Source organism: Poecilia reticulata, chromosome 2 (genome assembly GCF_904066995.2).
Source record: "Poecilia reticulata chromosome 2, P_reticulata-male-v2, whole genome shotgun sequence".
NCBI classification, from domain to species: Eukaryota; Metazoa; Chordata; class Actinopteri; order Cyprinodontiformes; family Poeciliidae; genus Poecilia; species Poecilia reticulata.
Window position 1 is genome coordinate 16,323,512 of NC_088831.1, and position 17,939 is coordinate 16,341,450.

A 17,939-nucleotide genomic window follows, 5' to 3' on the forward strand; every position below is an offset into this window, starting at 1 on the left:
AAGAAAAGAAAGAAAATGAAAATGCAGAGTGTCGGGTTGAAACCAGTGCATGGGCCAACCGCATGTTCCTTCAGTTTCACATCATCAGCATCATCATTCCCTGAACAAATACTTCAGCCAATCAGCTGATCTGTTTTTCAGTTAAACTTTATGTCAAACTGGAGCAGGTCTGAAAACCTTCATATAATCTGTCCTGAGAGAACCAATGGATCCCAAACCAAGGTAGGAGATTGGCTCTCAGTAATCAAATTTGCAATTAATTGCGTATATAAGCAAAAGTTGCTTTAGGTTTTACACTAAGCTGTTTTAGATTTATGATGTTTATTTTCTACATAGCCAAAATTTACTTTATTGTACTTTTTGGAATTTTATTTTGATATTTATTTACATTTCTCTAGATTTCCCCTTTTACGTCTCAAATTCACGCTTGCTTAACAGTGACATTGCAGGACATAATGGAGACATTTGATGTTTTGTAGTTCATTCCGTCCCACAACACTTATGGGATATTTGAGAATTTCCGAAGAAATTTTACATTTCTTAAGTTATTTCATCCTATTTTTTTTGCATATATGTCTGAAGGTCTTAGATTTAATCAGCTATTTGAGCTGTTGAGTCTTTAATGAGCTCAGATTCCCTGATCAGTGTTACGTTTAGATATAATTAAGTCTTAAAGTTGCACATTTGTTCATTGCTTCTTTAAAAAAAAAAGACAAAAGCTTTTATATGGGTCAGAAAGGTGTTGAAATATTCTTGTGAAACCCTGGAAGCAATTATCTAAAAACCTGCCTGTAATAGTTTCTGTAAAGACGTAAAATCAAATATAAATACTTACACATTTCTTTGAAACTAACAATTAGTTTGTCCTGTTTTGTTTTGAGAGACTATTATGATAATTCAATGGAACAAAGTGTGTGGAAGATCAAAGGTAGAAAGTTACGACATTTAATCCCATAACTAATCTACACGCAGCTCATAGTTGCAGGTGCTCCAGATTATACAAAACAAACCAGTTGAGTGCAGGAATTAGCAACTTCTTGTTTTACAATATTATCTGTAAAGCATGGCTTCAGAATGAAGGACGGTTGCAGTCATGGTATACTTATGTCTCAATGATTCTTACAAATTTACTAAAAATAGGAAACCTCTGGTACTGTAATATAAAATCCAAGAAGTAATAAAACTAAACAATGAAAATGGAGAGAAAGACATTTTAAACAGTTGAGTAAAGTAATAAATAAAGTTGCTGGTGATGAATAGATCAGGATCCCCTTCATTTATTCTCACTTAAAATGGATAAAATCATTCAGGGATATCATATCACCTACACATCATGCATCTTGACGGTGGGTTTTCTTAGTTTAAACCTCATATGTTATTATGGTGAGCCAACATCATTATTATTATTAATATTTTCAAGGAAGATTGGAGCCACAAATGAATCTAATGAAAGGCTCAAATAAGGAATCTGAAATCAGCCTTTGCACTTTACGGAAAACGGTCAGTAACTGGAGTGCGTTCAGAACTTGTCAGCAAGTTCTGACAAGTTCTGAACTTGTCTGACTGACCAAGCAAGAAGACAGACTACAAGATGCAAAAAGAAGTTTACGAAATCCTTGAAATATCATTGAAGAACCGATAGAATAGGTTTGTTAATTTGTTGGTTTTTTTTGCATATTGATTTACAATCAGAAAGAGACTGTGAGTTTCAGCCTCATGCTGTTTGCAGAGAGGAAAGTTTTGCTTTGGGACCTGATACCTTTCTTCAGTGGTCACTGGGAGAGAGGCAGTGAACGTCCTCAACAGGTCCTCAGTATTTCCTCAGCTAGAAAATGATGGACAGAACAAACAGTGCATCCCATTTGTTCACAGAATTTGGAACCTGCCTCGAAAAATGAAAAAAAAAAAATAAAATAAAATAAAATAAATAAATAAATAAATAAATAAATAAAATCTGGACTTTTTGAAGCACCATAAGGAAATCAAAACAAACTGAAATATCGGTTTCTGTTTTTGGCCATAAAAATTCAAATTCAAAATAGTTTCAATTTCAAAGCAAAAATTAAATATCCACTTTGAATTTAACTTTATTGAACACAGTGCAATAAAAGAATAAACAAAGTTATATCCACAGAAAATATATTTAGGTTAGGTGCAATAGGTTTTGTTTTTTATTACCGATTTCCAAAGAGAGCATTTTATTACCAGTTTCATTCACACAGACATTTTCAGTTCATAACAACTTGTCCACATTTTTAAGCTACTGTTTTTCCCCTAACGTTTGGGATCTGTTTCTTAATGCTTAATGGCTCAGTTACAAAATAATCCATAAAGTGAGACTGATTGCATGCCAAACTTGCTGTTCCTTTAGCAGGAAGGAAAAGAAGATATTTGGCCTGAAAGTGAAGAAGAAGAAGAAAGACAGCACTGACCTGGTCCTGGCAAACAAAGGAGCCCTGGGTAAGGCATGGAAAACAAACATCACTGAGTCTCAGCTGTGATCATAAGCAGAGGAGTTGTCCCCTGTCATCATGGGAGTGAGACAAACCCTCGTCAAACAAGCATGTGTCAGCACCGGGCTGAGACTGTGTGCAATCCTGGTTGCTATGGGTGATTTCAGTTTTCAGGAAAACAGATTGTTACTGCCATTCCTGTGAAACTGAAATACTATCTGTAACGTTTCCTGATATGGAACAAAAAGGTATTTCATTACTGAGAGTTTCTGAGTACTGTGGTCCTACTTGTTTTGTGTGTGTGTGTGTGTGTGTGTGTGTGTGTGTGTGTGTGTGTGTGTGTGTGTGTGCAGACAGTGAGGTCGAGGCTTCCTCAGATGCATCTCTCGTACAGGAAGGGGAAACCCCAGAAGACCAGCCTCTCATTAGAAGAGCAATAAAACCAAACACAAAGAGGTACCACTGTTATCAAACTGTGGAACTGATGAGTACAATATCTGAGTGTATTTATTATGTAATATATTGTTCAGTCATGGTGCAGTCAAAAAAGGATTTCAAACCATCATGCATCCTGTTACAACTAGCAGAAAGAAAGCAAAAGTGGAAGTTATTGTCAGGTTTATGAAATGAAATGAAATGTTTCAAATAATTCACACAGAAGCTATGAAAAAGATATTGTTCTGATAAAAAGCTGCATTTGGACTATGTCTATATCTGTAAACCGACACGACAACAAAGTCTTCACACTCATGTGCCTTCCACGCTGGTATGCTGCAGGTTCACCGCTGGAGCATACCAGTGGCGAAGCACACACACCTCCAAATTGCCCCCAGGTTGAACGTTACTGTACAGAAAACCCTCCTCAACTTCATTTTTTTTAAAGTTGCAGCTGAGCTGATCAAATCATTGACAGTGATGTCTCACTCCTATATAAGTTATATATTGTAACAAGATAAAAGACACATCCTGCTGCAGAGGTGATTCCAGCGTTATAAGATGACTGAGAAAGCAGCATGGGAGAACCTCTTTGGAGAGTACTAACAACATATAAGCGTGATTATATATTTTTCAGATTATTACTCACGGGTTTTAAAAGATGCCGCGTAAATCAGAAGCCATTTGCCTAGTTTACTTCGTCATTGTGAGAACTCAGATAGGATGAATGTTTTCTGTTTCATCTGTTTTCCTGTTTGTCCGCAAGATGACAAAAAAAAAAGGTTCTGCTGTGAATTTGACATTCATGTGGATTTCCACAGAGCCAAACTTCAAACTCGCATTCAGGACAGCGAAGGAAAACCTGAGAGCTTCCAGGTAACAACAACAACAACAACAACAACAACAACAACAACAACAACAACAACAGCGGCTTAAACAGAACAGAAAAACGAAACCTTTTCTACTAAAACAGATCAACTCCGTCTTACCTGGACCCTGATGAATGACTTAATCTTGTTCTGTTTCGCAGATTGGCGTTAATATCACAGAAACCAGACAGCTGGTGGGGGAAAACATAGACCCCAGTGTGGTGATTGAGATTGGAGACGAGAAGAAACAGACGTCCGTCAAGGAAGGAACAAACGCTCCATTTTACAATGAGGTGAAGTGAAACAGCTAGAGCTGAAAAGCAGGTTTCCAGAAACCGTGTGGGGCGATCAGTCGGTCAGATTGAGCGTCCATGTTGGTTCATGATCTGCCAACACAAACTACACATTAATGCAACACAGCTGGCTAAGTAGGCTAACTATGTTACTGGTTAGATTACATCACTGCATATTCCTCATATTCCTGATACTAACTACATTTACCAGAAAGTATCTTTATTTCATTGCGCATGCTGAATGTTGATTGGTCAGATGATTAGTAAAGGAGTTATATTCAATTCTAAAATGTGCATCTTAAATATCTACCCTGAATACTTTGTTATCTCAAACTGTTTAAGATCTCTACTTAGTGTTGGCACTTTGGAAGCTGAACTCTATGTCTTTTTTTTTCTTGTCATTTTGTCTCATCTGTTGGTATGTCAACTTCTTTTTCTCTCTTTTTTCTCATTTTCTCTTTTTAAAGTTAAGAAAGAGATGTTTAGAAAGGCTGCTAGAAAAACTTCATAAGGGCTTTAAGTAATCATTAGTACTTATACTTTATAATTTAAACTTTTTTGCGTCATCTCATTTGTCCTCTCTCCATCAGTACTTCGTCTTTGATTTCTTTGCCCATAAAGAGATCTTCTTTGACAAAGTCATCAAGCTGACGGTTGGTAATAACATGAAACTACCTGCAACTTCCCACTTCAATGCTGATTTATTTTTGGGTGCAGCTCTTGTTGCTGCATTCATAGGTAGATTTAGTGGTGGTTTTTTTTTGGTCCTCTGCAGGTTGTTCACTCAAAGATGCTGAAGACGTTCTGCGTGGGGTCCTTTAAACTGGACGTTTGGACAGTCTACAAACAGCCAGGTCAGTCATGTTTTATGACTCAGTGAAAGTCTGTAGCAGAGCGTCACAACGTTTCCTCGTTGGTTCCTTCTGATGGAAAGTAGAGCGATAAACTGGATAATTGTGTTCATGCCTTGCTCTCTCAGGTCACCAGTTTGTCAATAAGTGGGCAATGTTGACCAATCCTGGCGACATTAGCACTGGTGTCAAAGGATACGTTAAATGTGACATCAGTGTCTCAGCTAAAGGTGACGCCGTGCAGCCGGGACAAAAAGCAAGTGATGCTGAAGAACAGATAGAAAAGTATGAAGCACCTCTGAATTAATGTGCAGTTTTAGACACACTGCAGGCCGAATGCTACATGCTGCCTTTGGAGATTAACTGTGTTGTTTGACTGGTTTGGAATAATGTTGTCTGTCATCAGGAACCTCCTGATCCCAGAGGGGCTTCCCTCTGAACGGCCATGGGCCCGTTTCTGTGTGAAGGTGTACCGAGCCGAAGGCCTCCCTCGGAACAACTCCAGCATTATGGCCAACGTCACGAAGGCCTTTATAGGAGACAACACAGCACTCATTGATCCATATGTCGTCGTCAGCTTCTTCAAACAAGTGGTGAGCTGAATGTTGCTTCCATTTAAATGTTCAGCTGTAGCCATCTTGAATTGAGACGTGAGTGTGAGTCAAGGTCCATGTTTGGGGCAGTTGGACTCAGAGCCACTGCTTCTCTTTGTTGAAAGATGGTTCAGGCTTCTGAGGTCAGCCGTTACCTTGGCTACCAGACCTCAGGTTAGTGGAAGAAAACGTTTTAAAGGTTTCTGTCTGCAGGCAGTCAGTTCCCAGTCAACGTCACAACATAGATGCTTTGACTCTATGAAACAGGGTCAACACAAGTAGAAAGTTACGACATTTAATCCCATAACTAATCCACACGCAGGTCATAGTTGCAGGTGCTCCAGATTATACGAAACGAACCAGTTGAGTTCAGGAAGTAGCAACTTCTTGTTTTACAATATTATCTGTAAAGCATGGCTTCAGAATGAAAGATGGTTGCAGTCATGGTATACTTATGTCTCAATGAAAAACAGCGATCACTGTAGTCGCGTTTGTCTCAGGGTCGCACATCCACCCAGAAGTCTTCGGCAGACCCCGTGTGGAACGAGCAGATTGTCTTCACTGAGATGTTTCCTCCTCTGTGTCAGAGATTAAAGATCCAGGTCTGACAGCTCGATACCGCTGACTGATTTACAGTTCTGAAAAGAAGAATTTAAGTGTTTGCAGGTAGAAATTCCCTATAATCTTATATACATTTTCCTTTAAGGTCTGGGATGAGGGGAGCATGAATGATGTTGCCATAGGAACCCATTACTTTGACCTACGGCGCATCTCCAATGAACAAGATGGAGACAAAGGTGAGAAGAAATGAAGGTCTAGAGCAGGTCTGAAGGTTGAAAGGAAATATAAGTGTTTAATCATGATAAGGTTTTTTTTTCCCCCTGTTTATTTCATGTTCTTAGGGTTTTTACCAACTTTCGGTCCTGCTTGGATCAATCTGTACGGCTCAGCTCGAAACTTCTCTTTGGGCGATGACACAGGGGAACTCAATGAGGGCATCGGCGAGGGAGTCTCCTTCAGGTTCATAGAAAGATATGATACTTCTTCATATTGCAACTAAAAGAAAGTGCCTTCTTGTACCTGATTTATATGCCCTGGTCTGTGTGCTTGTGATTTTAGGGGCAGGGTCTACTTAGAACTGACAGTAGAGATCCTGTCTGGGGGCACAGGCTCAGACTCCAAACTCAGTCGGATGATTAAACCTGTCAAAGACGCAAAAGCAGGAAAAGCTGGTGGGAAGGATGCTAAGTCTTCTGCTGGAGGCGGAGCAGGAGGAGGTGCAGGGGCAGCTGATGACGACAAAGGAAAAGCAGGAGCAGCCGAGGTCCTACCTGTTGATCCTCCTCCGGTGGTGAGAAAAAACCTTCTGGTTGTTCCAAAAAAGATGCTTATTTAAAAGCAGCAAAATGAAATTGTACTAAAGCAGCACTGCAATTAATTACTATAAGTTAATTGATGAAGCTCCATATTGAGTGGACCAGGTCCTATAGCTTAAAAACTTTTTATAAAACCTCTTAGATAAAAAGGCAGTTAATTAGGGTCAAAACTCACATTTTGACCCTAATTTTAAAAAAAAAATGAAATTAGGCATGCATAATCTTTCGTCTTGCTTAGATTTACTTCATCATGCATCAGTGTGAATATTGTTATTTAAACTGAGCAAGTCCTTCTGATTCTATGTCCAGCCAGCTGAAGATGATGAGACCTTCCTGCTTTTTGGTGCTTTGTTTGAGGCCACCATGATCGACCGTAAGATTGGAGACAAACCCATCAGCTTTGAGTTCTCCCTCGGTGAGTCACGACAAAACCTCTCAGAAAACAAAATACAAGTCTTTTTTCTCTCCAATGTAATATATAGTTGAGGCAAAAACAAAACAAACTGGTATTCAGTTGATTATTTCTCAGTTGTAACACTGCCGGGGTGAGCATTGACATGTTGGGTTTACTTGTGCGTCTTGTTTCAGGTAACCATGGCAATGTCTTGGAGTCTTCGGTCCAACCAAGTGCTGCCAGTCCTGCAGTGACTCGGAGGAGAAAGGTGCTGGACCTCCCGGACAGCAGTGATATTTTTGGCTCCTCCCTCACCGTCCCGTCCTCATCGCTCCTCCCCAGAGATCCCTCTGATTCGTGCGGAGCCTCAAAATCCGCCACACCTCCAGAGAAACCACTCATTGTCGAGGGAAACAGGTGGGTTTCACTTGAATGTGCTGCTCAACAGTTGAGATTGTCTTCTGCAGTTCATCCATGCTGCTTGATAGACTGCTTCTTAAGTGAGCTTCAATTGGGGTTCCTGCTTAAATCATACGAACAGACTCATTTGCTTCTTCTACAATTTCAACAAATTAGAAAATCTTTTTCTCAAGATTTTCCTTCATCCTGGACACGATAAAAAACTGACAAGGAGGACAAATAAGAATCGAGCTTTGCCAGCTCCTCAAGTGGATTTGTGGCTGACCATCATTTGTTACTGTCATCAAAGCAAACTGTAACCCTGGGCCCCTCACAGGATGTAGAATATGTATTCAGTGGACTGCACATCAGTCAGCCGTTCATCTCAGCTCTGCTTCATGCCTGTGTGTGGTTCTGTTCAGACACTACATGTATTTGCCCCTGGAGAAGAAGAAACCCTGTGCCAGTGTTGTGAGCTCCTGGGAGGACAGAACCTACCGGCTCTACAACTCCAACATGCTGGAAAATATCGCTGTGCTGTTTGTAAGTGGAAACACATACACACGTGCACGCCTCCACACACACACGCACGCACGCACGCACGCACGCACGCACGCACGCACGCACGCACACAGGATGTTTTTCTAGCTTCACAAGGTCTTTGCTTTGACTTCCATTCATTTTTCATTTATTTCTACGGCCCAGCCCTTATCTTAACTTCATAAATACACCCAAAATAAAGAAGCGGCTGCATCAACTGTTCTGGAAGGGTTATCAATTTCTGAAAACTGCAGTGTTTTAAATCCAGCAGTCTACTTGTTGTGATTATTCTCTGTCGTTGTGCCCTACAGGAGGAGGGTGTGTGTGTTGCTGCAGACCTTCATAAGAAGTTGGACCCAGCGGCTGAGGCAGCTTTAAGGACAGCGCTCAGAGATTTTTGTTTGGATGCCAGGTAAATCCGGCAGAGCTCTTTCTGCTCCAGCAGCCGAGCGTCTGAGGCTTGGAGCAACGAATCATTTCATTATGTTCATCCACCATGTTGGGATAGCAGAGTTTACCTATTCATTTATTGTTCAACATGATCTAAATGTTTCTAAAATTACGCTCAGAGATTTCAATTTGTAACCTGCAAATTTCCACACCTGGCAGGTATCAAAGAAAAAACATTATCAGATGTTGGTGATATTTTTTACAGTCGTGTCCAAAGACCTCAAATTATAATGGAACCACTGTGTGAAAGTGCTGACTGTCTTTAGTACAGAAATGACAGTGAGGAGAGGAGCAACTTTAATACTCATTTTATTCCCACATTACAATTCGTATAACATTAAATTCACTTCCAGCCTTTCAATTTACTCCTGGGCAAAGCATCACCAGATAAGTTTGTATTTTTACCCATTTTAGGACTTTTGCATTGACGTCAATTCATTTATGCTACTGCATTTTTCAACCCTAGTCATTACCAGTGTATGGCAATGATTTGGGTTAATGTAACTCTAAGCTCAACCAAATCTTTATTCACCATCATTGTTGCTATTTCCTTCACTGCTTACTGCTGTCGCTCCACCACTAATTAAAACACGACAATCAGGCGCCTTTCTTACAACATTCATGCAGTTAATCAACAAGCAAACCACCTGTAGCTGTCACAACCAAAAGTTTTGTTTAATTTTTTATTTGTTTCTAGTATCATCGTGGAGGAGTTTTGTTCTGCTCTTTAAGATGCGTTGTGCGTTTTACAGGAATTTTATTGCCGCTGCGGAGGCCAAACTGAAGGCAGAGCTGAAGAGCAGCTACCTGACAATCCTGGACAAGAAACGTCTGACCATGTGCAAACAAGAGCTGGTGAGGCTGACAGCACCTGGTGGGGGGAAGGTTCATCTAGATATCATTGAAGAATCTTTGAGATTTAATCGACTGATGCCAGAATCATACCTTTTTAATTCAACATCTGATTAATGATTAGGATTTAACACATATACGGTCATGGAAAACACTCATCCCCCCTCTTACAGATTTCTTCAAGTCTTGTTTTTATTTTCTACTGTTAAATATTTCATTTAGAATACACTCGGAGTATTGATTGCTTAATTACTTTTGTAGCCCAGTTAGAGAGTAGTCTCTCTAGTGTGCAGATAACAGGCTCAGTTGAGTGCCCCCTCCTGGTAGAGGCAATAAATAAACTATTATGTACGGATACATGAAAGAAATCTGCAGTGGCCTTTTTTATTTTTTCCAGAGCTGCAGTCATGGTACAGTAACATGAATATTTGATGTGGTATGTCTGTGCTCGAGTTCAAATAGCTGGTCATTTTCGAACCATTTTCCAATATTGTTTTCAAAAACGTATGTTGCAGAAAATCAACTGAAGTTGCCAATTTATTTGACCAACTACTCAATACTGTCTCCAGCTACAGTAATCAATGAAAAGGTCACTTTATGCTGGCTCTCTGGAGATCTTTCAGGATATCCTCCATGTCTTACGTTTACCATTTGCAATGGGCCATTTGGCACCTGAACAGGAGTTCAGAGCAAAATAAAGGGTCTATTAATTTGTTCTTCTGTTGCGGTCAGACGAAATAAGTATGACTTTAGTAGCTCTAAAGAAATGTTTTATTGGACAGTAGGTGAGTGTGGACTTACTCTGTGTTCTCCAGCAAAGTGTTTTGGCAAAGCATTAGTAGAGCTCAGCACATACATGCATGCGTGTTGCAGGAGAGCATGGTAGGAGAGGCTGAGATGCTGGGAGGCAGGAAAACAGCAGCGAGAGGAGTGAAAGAAATGCTACAAGAAGCAACTAAGCTTGAGCAAAAACTACGCTTCCTCGTGGAGGAGGTGAGAAAAGTTTTAACAGCGTCTGACTGATATGTTTACCGTGGTGTCCTAACCTTTCTTGATCACATACACATCCTCACATTGCAGCCCCAACACACAGTCCCAGACATGTTTGTGTGGTTGCTAAGCAATAACAAACGTGTTGCTTACGCCAGACTTCGAACCAGAGACCTGCTTTACTCCAGCAACCGGGAGGCCAGAGGAATTCTCTGTGGGAAGATAGTAACGCTGTTTCTGAAGGTTAGAACATGCATAGTGCACTGCTCCTTTAATTGTTGCACCACTGGTAGGGAAAAATAAATAAAAAAATAAATAAATAAACATTCTGTATTTGTGTGTGTGCGTGTGTGTGCAGCCTCCAGGGAAGCGGCCTGCAGCATTGTCAGTCCAAGCCAAGTTGGATGTGTACCTGTGGTTTGGAGCTTGCTCAGACTCCAGCCATATGCTGGATGACCTGCCTGCAGGACACAGACCAGACACAGAGGGCGCCGACACCAACAGCCCTCCTTCTTACCTGCTTTGCATGGGTGAGGAAGAAGCACCTTTATGTCCATTGTTTAATAGTAGATTGATCAGAATTTCTTCTAGCTGAATGCAGCAGACAGAAGTCAGAGTTCTTGGTCCCATTAAGCAAGAAAAATACAGAGAATGCCAGAAACCTCGCTGTAGTTCTGGTCTGTCACAACCCTTAGGTTTAGGTTGGAGTTTTCACTTTCCTTTACTAATTTAAACTGAGGACCTACTGAGGCTTTCAAACCACTGATTACCAACTCACTCCTCTCTGCTCTGCTCAACAAATATCTGTCTTTTAATCACACATTCCAACACTTCATTTAAATCCCCCACTCGTACACACCATACGCCACTGATGTCACTTCCACACATCATGCTTGAAACTTTAATTTTAACCTTAATTTGTGCTGAATAAACCCTTACACACGGTGTGACCTCCGACGAGCAAGAAAAAACTAAGATATGAATTTCTATGATCTTAAAAACTCTGTTAGCATTGATTGATTTCTGCATCACCTACGTGATTATTGCTTTTTTGGTGACTTTGGCTACACGTGATCAGGTAGCACAGCTTGGAGGTTTCTTGTTTGCTCTAAGAGCTTCATCAGATGAATGTCGGAGCATCGCAGAGCTTGTGGTTGGACCTGCTGTGCTTTGTTTCTGCAGAGCAGCACAAGTTCCAGCTGCGGTGCCACATGTATCAGGCTCGAGGTCTGATCGCCGCAGACAACACGGGACTGTCCGACCCATTTGCGCGAGTCACGTTTCTCTCACACAGCCAAACCACCAATGTAAGTGTGTGTTTACATGTACTGTTGGACCCGGCTCACATGACTGGGGTTTTCATGGCAAGCTGACTTAAAACACTTTAAAAATCAAACCAAACTGAAGCGTTTGTTGCGGTATTTCTGTTCTTCTTGTTTTGCGTGTGTTGTCAGATCATCAGTCAGACTCTCAGTCCTACATGGAACCATTGTTTGCCAATGAGCTCCCTTCTGTTGAGTGGAGACCTGCAGCACATTCAGCAGGAGCCTCCTCACGTTGTTGTCGAGGTCTACGATGATGACGCTCTGGTAATACCGCCACAAGACACGCGATTCAGACGAGTCTCTTAGTTTCTGCCATCTCTGAACCCCTCTCTGCTCTGTGCTCTGTGCAGGGAAAAGCAGAGTACCTGGGAGCCACGGTGGCAGTCCCTGAGGTGCGCTTGGCCTCTGAACCCTACACCCCCCCTCTTCTGCAGTACAGTCCACTTCACTGTGGCAGCCAGTCAGGAGGAGACCTGCTGGCTGCATTTGAACTGCTGCAGGTTAGCCTCTCCGGTCACTTTCATGGCCAAAGATGTATGAAATGGTGATAATAGTGATGCAGAGTCTCATTTCCATGGATACGAACAAATCCTTTGATAACAGCGATGAACCGTACTCCTTTAGTTTTCTCACCATGATTAGCCAAACATCTGACTGTCTTTCTTGTGAACAAGAGAAATGTTTAGTAGAGACTGGTAGTTGTCCCAAGAGGATACAGGAAAGGTCAGCGACTCCAGACGGTGACAAAATACATCTATTTCAATGCAGCCAAAAAAGTAAATCACCTCATTCCAGTGCTACAACCTTTGATCAACAAATGTATTTTTCCTTTAAGGGAATTTTTTTTTTTTTGTAATTTCAATTTGCGCAATTTTAAGGTTAATGGAAATGCAGCTGTAGACAGAACTTGAGACCATATACATATATATTGTATTTTAAAACTCTTTAGCTGTTTAAAACTTCAACAGAGGTAACTGACTCACACCATTGGGATCACGCTAATCCAGAATGAATTTTTCCATCTTCTAGATTTCTGAGTTTGGCCAGATGAGTCTGCCAGAGTTAGAAGAACAGGAAGGAGGCATTTATACTGTTCCTGCCAACATCAGGCCAGTTCTCAGCACCTACAGGCTGGAGGTTTGTCTGCTTTAATCACAAGTGGTTGAGAGGATCTTCAGGATGTCCTTTTAAAACAGATGTTGATATTTCCCATTAGGTTTTGTTCTGGGGACTGAGGGAGCTAAAGAAGGTTCAGCTCCTGTCTGTTGATCGGCCACAGGTCTGAGAAACTCACGTACTTTTAAGGGAATCAGAATTACATAGATATCTCACTGCTGTCATAATTTTTGCTTTTAGTGTATTTCCTAAATGTAAAACAGAAATTTTCCTAACGAATACGCTTTTAGAAAAAAATGACTTTAAGATGTTCGTCTTCTCCAGGTGTTCATAGAGTGTGCAGGTAAAACTCTGCGCTCCTCAGTCATCCAGAAGTACAAATCCAACCCAAACTTCACAACACTGTTAGACGCCATAGAGCTGGTAAGATCAACACACCTGGAACACATATAAGCTATATCAGCACAGCAGGAGATCTTTAGAACTTAGTTGGTCGAGGAGGAACACATCGTGTTGGGCGATATGTCAAAACATTCCAATTACAAAATCACTTTCAAATATAAATTAGCAAGTTAATGTCACTGAGTGAAATAAGAATTTGATCCATTGCAACCCAAGCAGAACTGTGGCTCCTGTAGATGGGCCGTGTTCCCATCTGGTGCACAGATCTAGCAATGAAGATATGGTCCTCCAGTCAGGATGTCTGTGCAGTACCGTTGTCCACAGGATACATTTATTGAGAGCTTTACATTTCTTTGTCCACTCTGTTGTGTGGCAGGAGTTACCAGAAAACGAACACCTCCATCCTCCTCTCAGCATCACCGTCGTTGACTGGCGGGCCTTTGGCCGCAGCACACTGGTTGGAAACCACATCATCAACAACCTCAAGGCCTTCAAGTACACTCCAGCTCCCCCTCACACAGTTCAGCTACACAAACCACCTGAGGTCACACACACCCCAAGACCCTCCCTGACTCCAGAGCCACACAGTGTTAAGGGTAATGATTGTCTATAACTTTGTGCACTGTTTTTATTAGCTGTCAAAGCAGTCCATTCTTTATCGTTTCCCATCAATGATAAAAGGCCACCATGTGTAACACTTTAAAGATAAAGAACTTGGATTTTACATTCAATGACAAGATGCTAAATAAAAACAAAGAAAACTCCATGACTGAGTAGACGATTTAAAATAATAAAAAAATCACAAGTATCCAAAAATGACTACAAAGGTAAATAAAAATAAGACAATTATGAAAATGACTGTTCAACTTTTTCAACAGGACCAAAAATGACCCAAATTTGATCAGAAAAGAGGCAAAAAGATTTAGATAAATGCTGCTCCTTCACCACTTACACTTGTAGTTTTGGTGGTTTTTCAAATCAGCTTTCATTCAAAACAAGATTAATAAATTCATTCACTCATTCATTCATGCTAAGAGAACCCTATTCGGTCCAGTTTTAGTTAAGTAAACCCAGAGAGAGAATGAGGAAGTTTCTTCTACCCATCATATTGAGTCAGAACAATATCCAAACATCTCTCTGCCCGGCTTTCTGACCAGACGCCTGGACAGAGATTTAAAGAGGAGCAGCAAAACCAAATGACTGAAAAAAATCTAAACATGCAAAGCATCACGATTCAGTCTAAAGAAATTAAAGAGCAGCTGAGAAACGGTCATGAAAGCCTATCAGCCTACGGAGGCTTATGACGCCATTTCTAAGGCTTTGGAGCTGAACTGAACCACAGTGAGAACCATTGTGCTTGACTGCATGGACTTGAATTGAGTCGACCAATATAAGTGCTTGCATTAAGTGTGTTGAGATGGCATTTGTTGTAATTGTGTGGTGTAGAAATAGAAGTGAACTGAACTGTGGTTGGCAGGGCTGTCTCAGGAAGCTATGGAGACCCGTTCAACTGTGACCCTAACTAACCAGGACTTCCTCATTACTGTGGAGGATGAAGCGCCGCTTCCAGCTCCGCCCACACCAAAGTCACAACCCAAGAAGAAAAGGGTAAAATTCACATGCAAAAGAACAAGTGGTCACATTACTTGGCGCCAGCTCCAATATCGATCCTTTCTGAATATTTTTCAAACAGGAGAGGAGCTCAAAGAGCATCCACCGGTCCACCAAGAGGAGGAGGCGAACCATCGCTGACGAGTCTGCAGAGTCCGTCATTGACTGGTGGTCCAAATACTACGCTTCTGTGGACAAACAGGTGACTCTGACCGCCAGGTTTGTGCAGAAGCATTAATCGAATCATTTTAAGAGATGTCCATTTGAGCTGCCTGTGTTTATTCCAGGCTAAACAGAAGGACAGCTTCCAACTACCTAGTGTGTTTGACAAAGTGTTTGACAAAGGTAAGAAATTCTCATCCACTATCAGTATCTTTGTTTTATGTTGCCAGGTCCAAAATATTTAAATCCTCCTGTTAATGAAAGCTCTTAGGTGGCTCATATAAGTAGCATGTACTGTTTGGTCTCCAGAAATCTGTTAGGCCATTTTGACATCATGCTTTGGTCCACTGGTCTTCTGACTGTTACCAAGACTCACAAATGATTCTCTCTCCTGCTGTAGGCAACACTGAAGAGAACACTGTGTAACAGACATAGGGTTTGCCTGTACCACACAGATCATTTTTTAATACTAAAAAAATGTTGTCAATCAATTAATCACGTTAATTTACTAAGGGGGCAGTATTATGTGTTTTCCAGCCATAGAGTATAGTTTTATAGCACTATCAAGTAACTGTGACCTAAACAAATGCTAAAACATAACTTAAAAAAATTAGACATTGCAATTTAACAGCTTGAAATTGGGCCACTGTCTCTTTAAGAAGCCCCTGCTCTTTCTGACACTCTGCTTTCAGCAATCATCACATTAACATTGCTCTATTTAGTGTTTACAAGCGTTTGTGGGAGCACTGGAATGAGGTTCACAGAATGAGCCCTGCAGATGTGCGGTTCCACCCGGTGTTTGCTAATCGCTGCTGCTGCTAGTTTGAAGGAGCTGAGTGGGTGAGTTGGGAGGGAGGTGGACTCTGTAAGGTGAAAGCTTGCCTTGGAAGCTGCAGTTCCCAGGAGGAGCTGCAATGTGGAAAGTGGTGCTTGATTCTCCCGAGAGTTTTACAAACCCAAATAGGAGATTCAAGGATTTCTAAACCATGCATGAAATAATCAAATCAACACTCCAGGTATGATTTTAATGAGGGCTCTTCTCTCTCCACAGCTGCTAATTGCACGTTAGCATTCATCAACGGCTCAGCGTTGCATAACACAAATAATTATCCGGCCAGAACATAGTAAAACATAATTTAATAAGAAACTGTCAGTTTCAGCAAAAATATGTAAATAAATATGTAAATAAAATGATAAAAGTTCCATTCTGCAGCTTTAAATGACGTTTTACTGCTTCACAAGCTCATTTCCTCAGCAGCAGCCAAGAGACTAGAGAGGCTACACATTTTGGATCATTTAAGAATAACAACAAAAAAAATGAATGGAAGCATTTCTTCAATGACACGGTTTCATTTAGAATATCATATTTTTAACCTCATGATATCTGATGAGGTCCCCTGACCCACACTGTTGTGCATTGCAGCTTCACCATACCACAGCTTGCTCAGCGATGGAGTAGACTCTCTGGGTAAGGACTTAGACGTGCAGTAGGAGGAGTTCTTGTTATGCATATCCAGCATCTGGCTTTGTTCACTTCCTGGGGAGAAATCTTCTGCTTGGTCACTGAATGACATCTGCAGGATTTGGGGACTGACTGAATCTTTTTGGTTTCCATGGTACCGCTGCAGACACATGTAGACACCCAAGGCCTTTGGCCGTTGCACTATGAATGTGAATGTACTGGATGTGGTTCTGTCACTGAACAATCTGCATGTGGGCAGAGTTGTGCACATGATGAATTAAAAAAAAAAACTGGTTTGTTCTTCCACTTGAACAGTGGCGGTGGATTGTGTAAACTCTGACACATGACTGGCAAGTCTGTGAATGAGGCTTTATGCATGTGTGCACGTCGTCGTGTGTGTTGCTGTGTTCTGCGTCAGTGTTTGTCACCCAACACATCCTGTGTGCTCTGCCACAGTCAGCAGCCAATCAGATGGAGACAAGAAGAAGAAACAGAAAGGAAAGGAGACACTGGAGCTCAGCTATGTCTTGCCTACTAAAATCGCAACACTTAAGGTAAAACACCAAGGACATAAGCACCAAGTTAGTCTTTAGTTTATGCTTAGAATACCAATAAACTTACAATATACCAAAGAAAACTTTTTTAACACAATACTAGGTCATCAATAGAAATAAAAGTTTTTTGTTCCATTGAATTTGAATGCATAGTGCATGTATCTGAGCAGCACATAAACACCTCAAAAACACCTCTTTTTAGTCTTTGTTGTTATTGTAACAATGAAACATTGATTAAAAAAATAACGGAAAACTAAGAGACATAAAAAACTGGACAAGGTCAAATTGACCACTTGGCAGCATTCGACATTGCCCTGTTGAATGCTGGGTAAAAACTGTTCCTCTGTCTGTTGGTTTGTGTATAATAATAGATTTCAGGTCCTGAAACATAAAACCGTAGGTTTCTTTCTTACCGTTTGTGGTTGTGATCTGGTCTGTGCAGCTGTACAGTAAAGAGCTGGAGGCAGAGTTTGGTCCATTTGATGATTGGGTCAGCACATACGAGCTGTTCAGGGGGAAGGCCAATGAGGACGAGGGTACGTCTGATGAGAGGTTTGTTGGGAAGTTTAAGGTGAGTTCCTCTACAGGTGCTGCTGTGAGACATGGATTAAAATACATGTTAATCTATTTATTTTTTATTCTGCTCATTTAGGGTCGATTCTGCCTCTATAAGCTAAGTGATGAAGACGAAGAGGATGGGGAAGATGTCGTGGACACAGGCCACTACAGGGTGAACAGAGGAATCCCCCCAAACACTTCAGTCCAAGTTCTCATCCGGGTTTACATCGTCTCTGTGAGTCCAGCTCCGTTCT

At 41.1% G+C, this 17,939-nt stretch overlaps 1 protein-coding gene across 4 annotated transcripts in view; it reads left to right on the forward strand.

Annotated features, from left to right (window-relative positions):
* The window catches only part of fer1l6 (fer-1 like family member 6), a 25,864-nt gene continuing 7,925 nt past the window's right edge, over positions 1–17,939 (forward strand). The window contains exons 1-35 of one of the 4 annotated variants that reach the window (XM_081598547.1): positions 1–222; positions 2,372–2,460; positions 2,807–2,909; positions 3,710–3,764; positions 3,919–4,050; positions 4,641–4,703; positions 4,826–4,904; positions 5,030–5,186; positions 5,308–5,494; positions 5,995–6,096; positions 6,201–6,291; positions 6,397–6,514; positions 6,614–6,845; positions 7,180–7,285; positions 7,459–7,681; positions 8,086–8,206; positions 8,515–8,615; positions 9,406–9,508; positions 10,379–10,498; positions 10,586–10,738; positions 10,854–11,025; positions 11,678–11,802; positions 11,950–12,084; positions 12,171–12,320; positions 12,850–12,957; positions 13,037–13,099; positions 13,261–13,359; positions 13,715–13,934; positions 14,816–14,946; positions 15,032–15,151; positions 15,237–15,294; positions 16,535–16,579; positions 17,030–17,127; positions 17,570–17,698; positions 17,780–17,920. In XM_081598547.1, coding sequence (XP_081454673.1) covers positions 206–222; positions 2,372–2,460; positions 2,807–2,909; positions 3,710–3,764; positions 3,919–4,050; positions 4,641–4,703; positions 4,826–4,904; positions 5,030–5,186; positions 5,308–5,494; positions 5,995–6,096; positions 6,201–6,291; positions 6,397–6,514; positions 6,614–6,845; positions 7,180–7,285; positions 7,459–7,681; positions 8,086–8,206; positions 8,515–8,615; positions 9,406–9,508; positions 10,379–10,498; positions 10,586–10,738; positions 10,854–11,025; positions 11,678–11,802; positions 11,950–12,084; positions 12,171–12,320; positions 12,850–12,957; positions 13,037–13,099; positions 13,261–13,359; positions 13,715–13,934; positions 14,816–14,946; positions 15,032–15,151; positions 15,237–15,294; positions 16,535–16,579; positions 17,030–17,127; positions 17,570–17,698; positions 17,780–17,920 — 4,146 coding nt within the window. In that variant the 5' untranslated portion in view covers positions 1–205. The remainder of the gene's footprint in view (positions 223–2,371; positions 2,461–2,806; positions 2,910–3,709; positions 3,765–3,918; positions 4,051–4,640; positions 4,704–4,825; positions 4,905–5,029; positions 5,187–5,307; positions 5,495–5,994; positions 6,097–6,200; positions 6,292–6,396; positions 6,515–6,613; positions 6,846–7,179; positions 7,286–7,458; positions 7,682–8,085; positions 8,207–8,514; positions 8,616–9,405; positions 9,509–10,378; positions 10,499–10,585; positions 10,739–10,853; positions 11,026–11,677; positions 11,803–11,949; positions 12,085–12,170; positions 12,321–12,849; positions 12,958–13,036; positions 13,100–13,260; positions 13,360–13,714; positions 13,935–14,815; positions 14,947–15,031; positions 15,152–15,236; positions 15,295–16,534; positions 16,580–17,029; positions 17,128–17,569; positions 17,699–17,779; positions 17,921–17,939) is intronic. The other 3 variants (XM_081598559.1, XM_081598550.1, XM_081598554.1) reach the window with 3 other exon arrangements.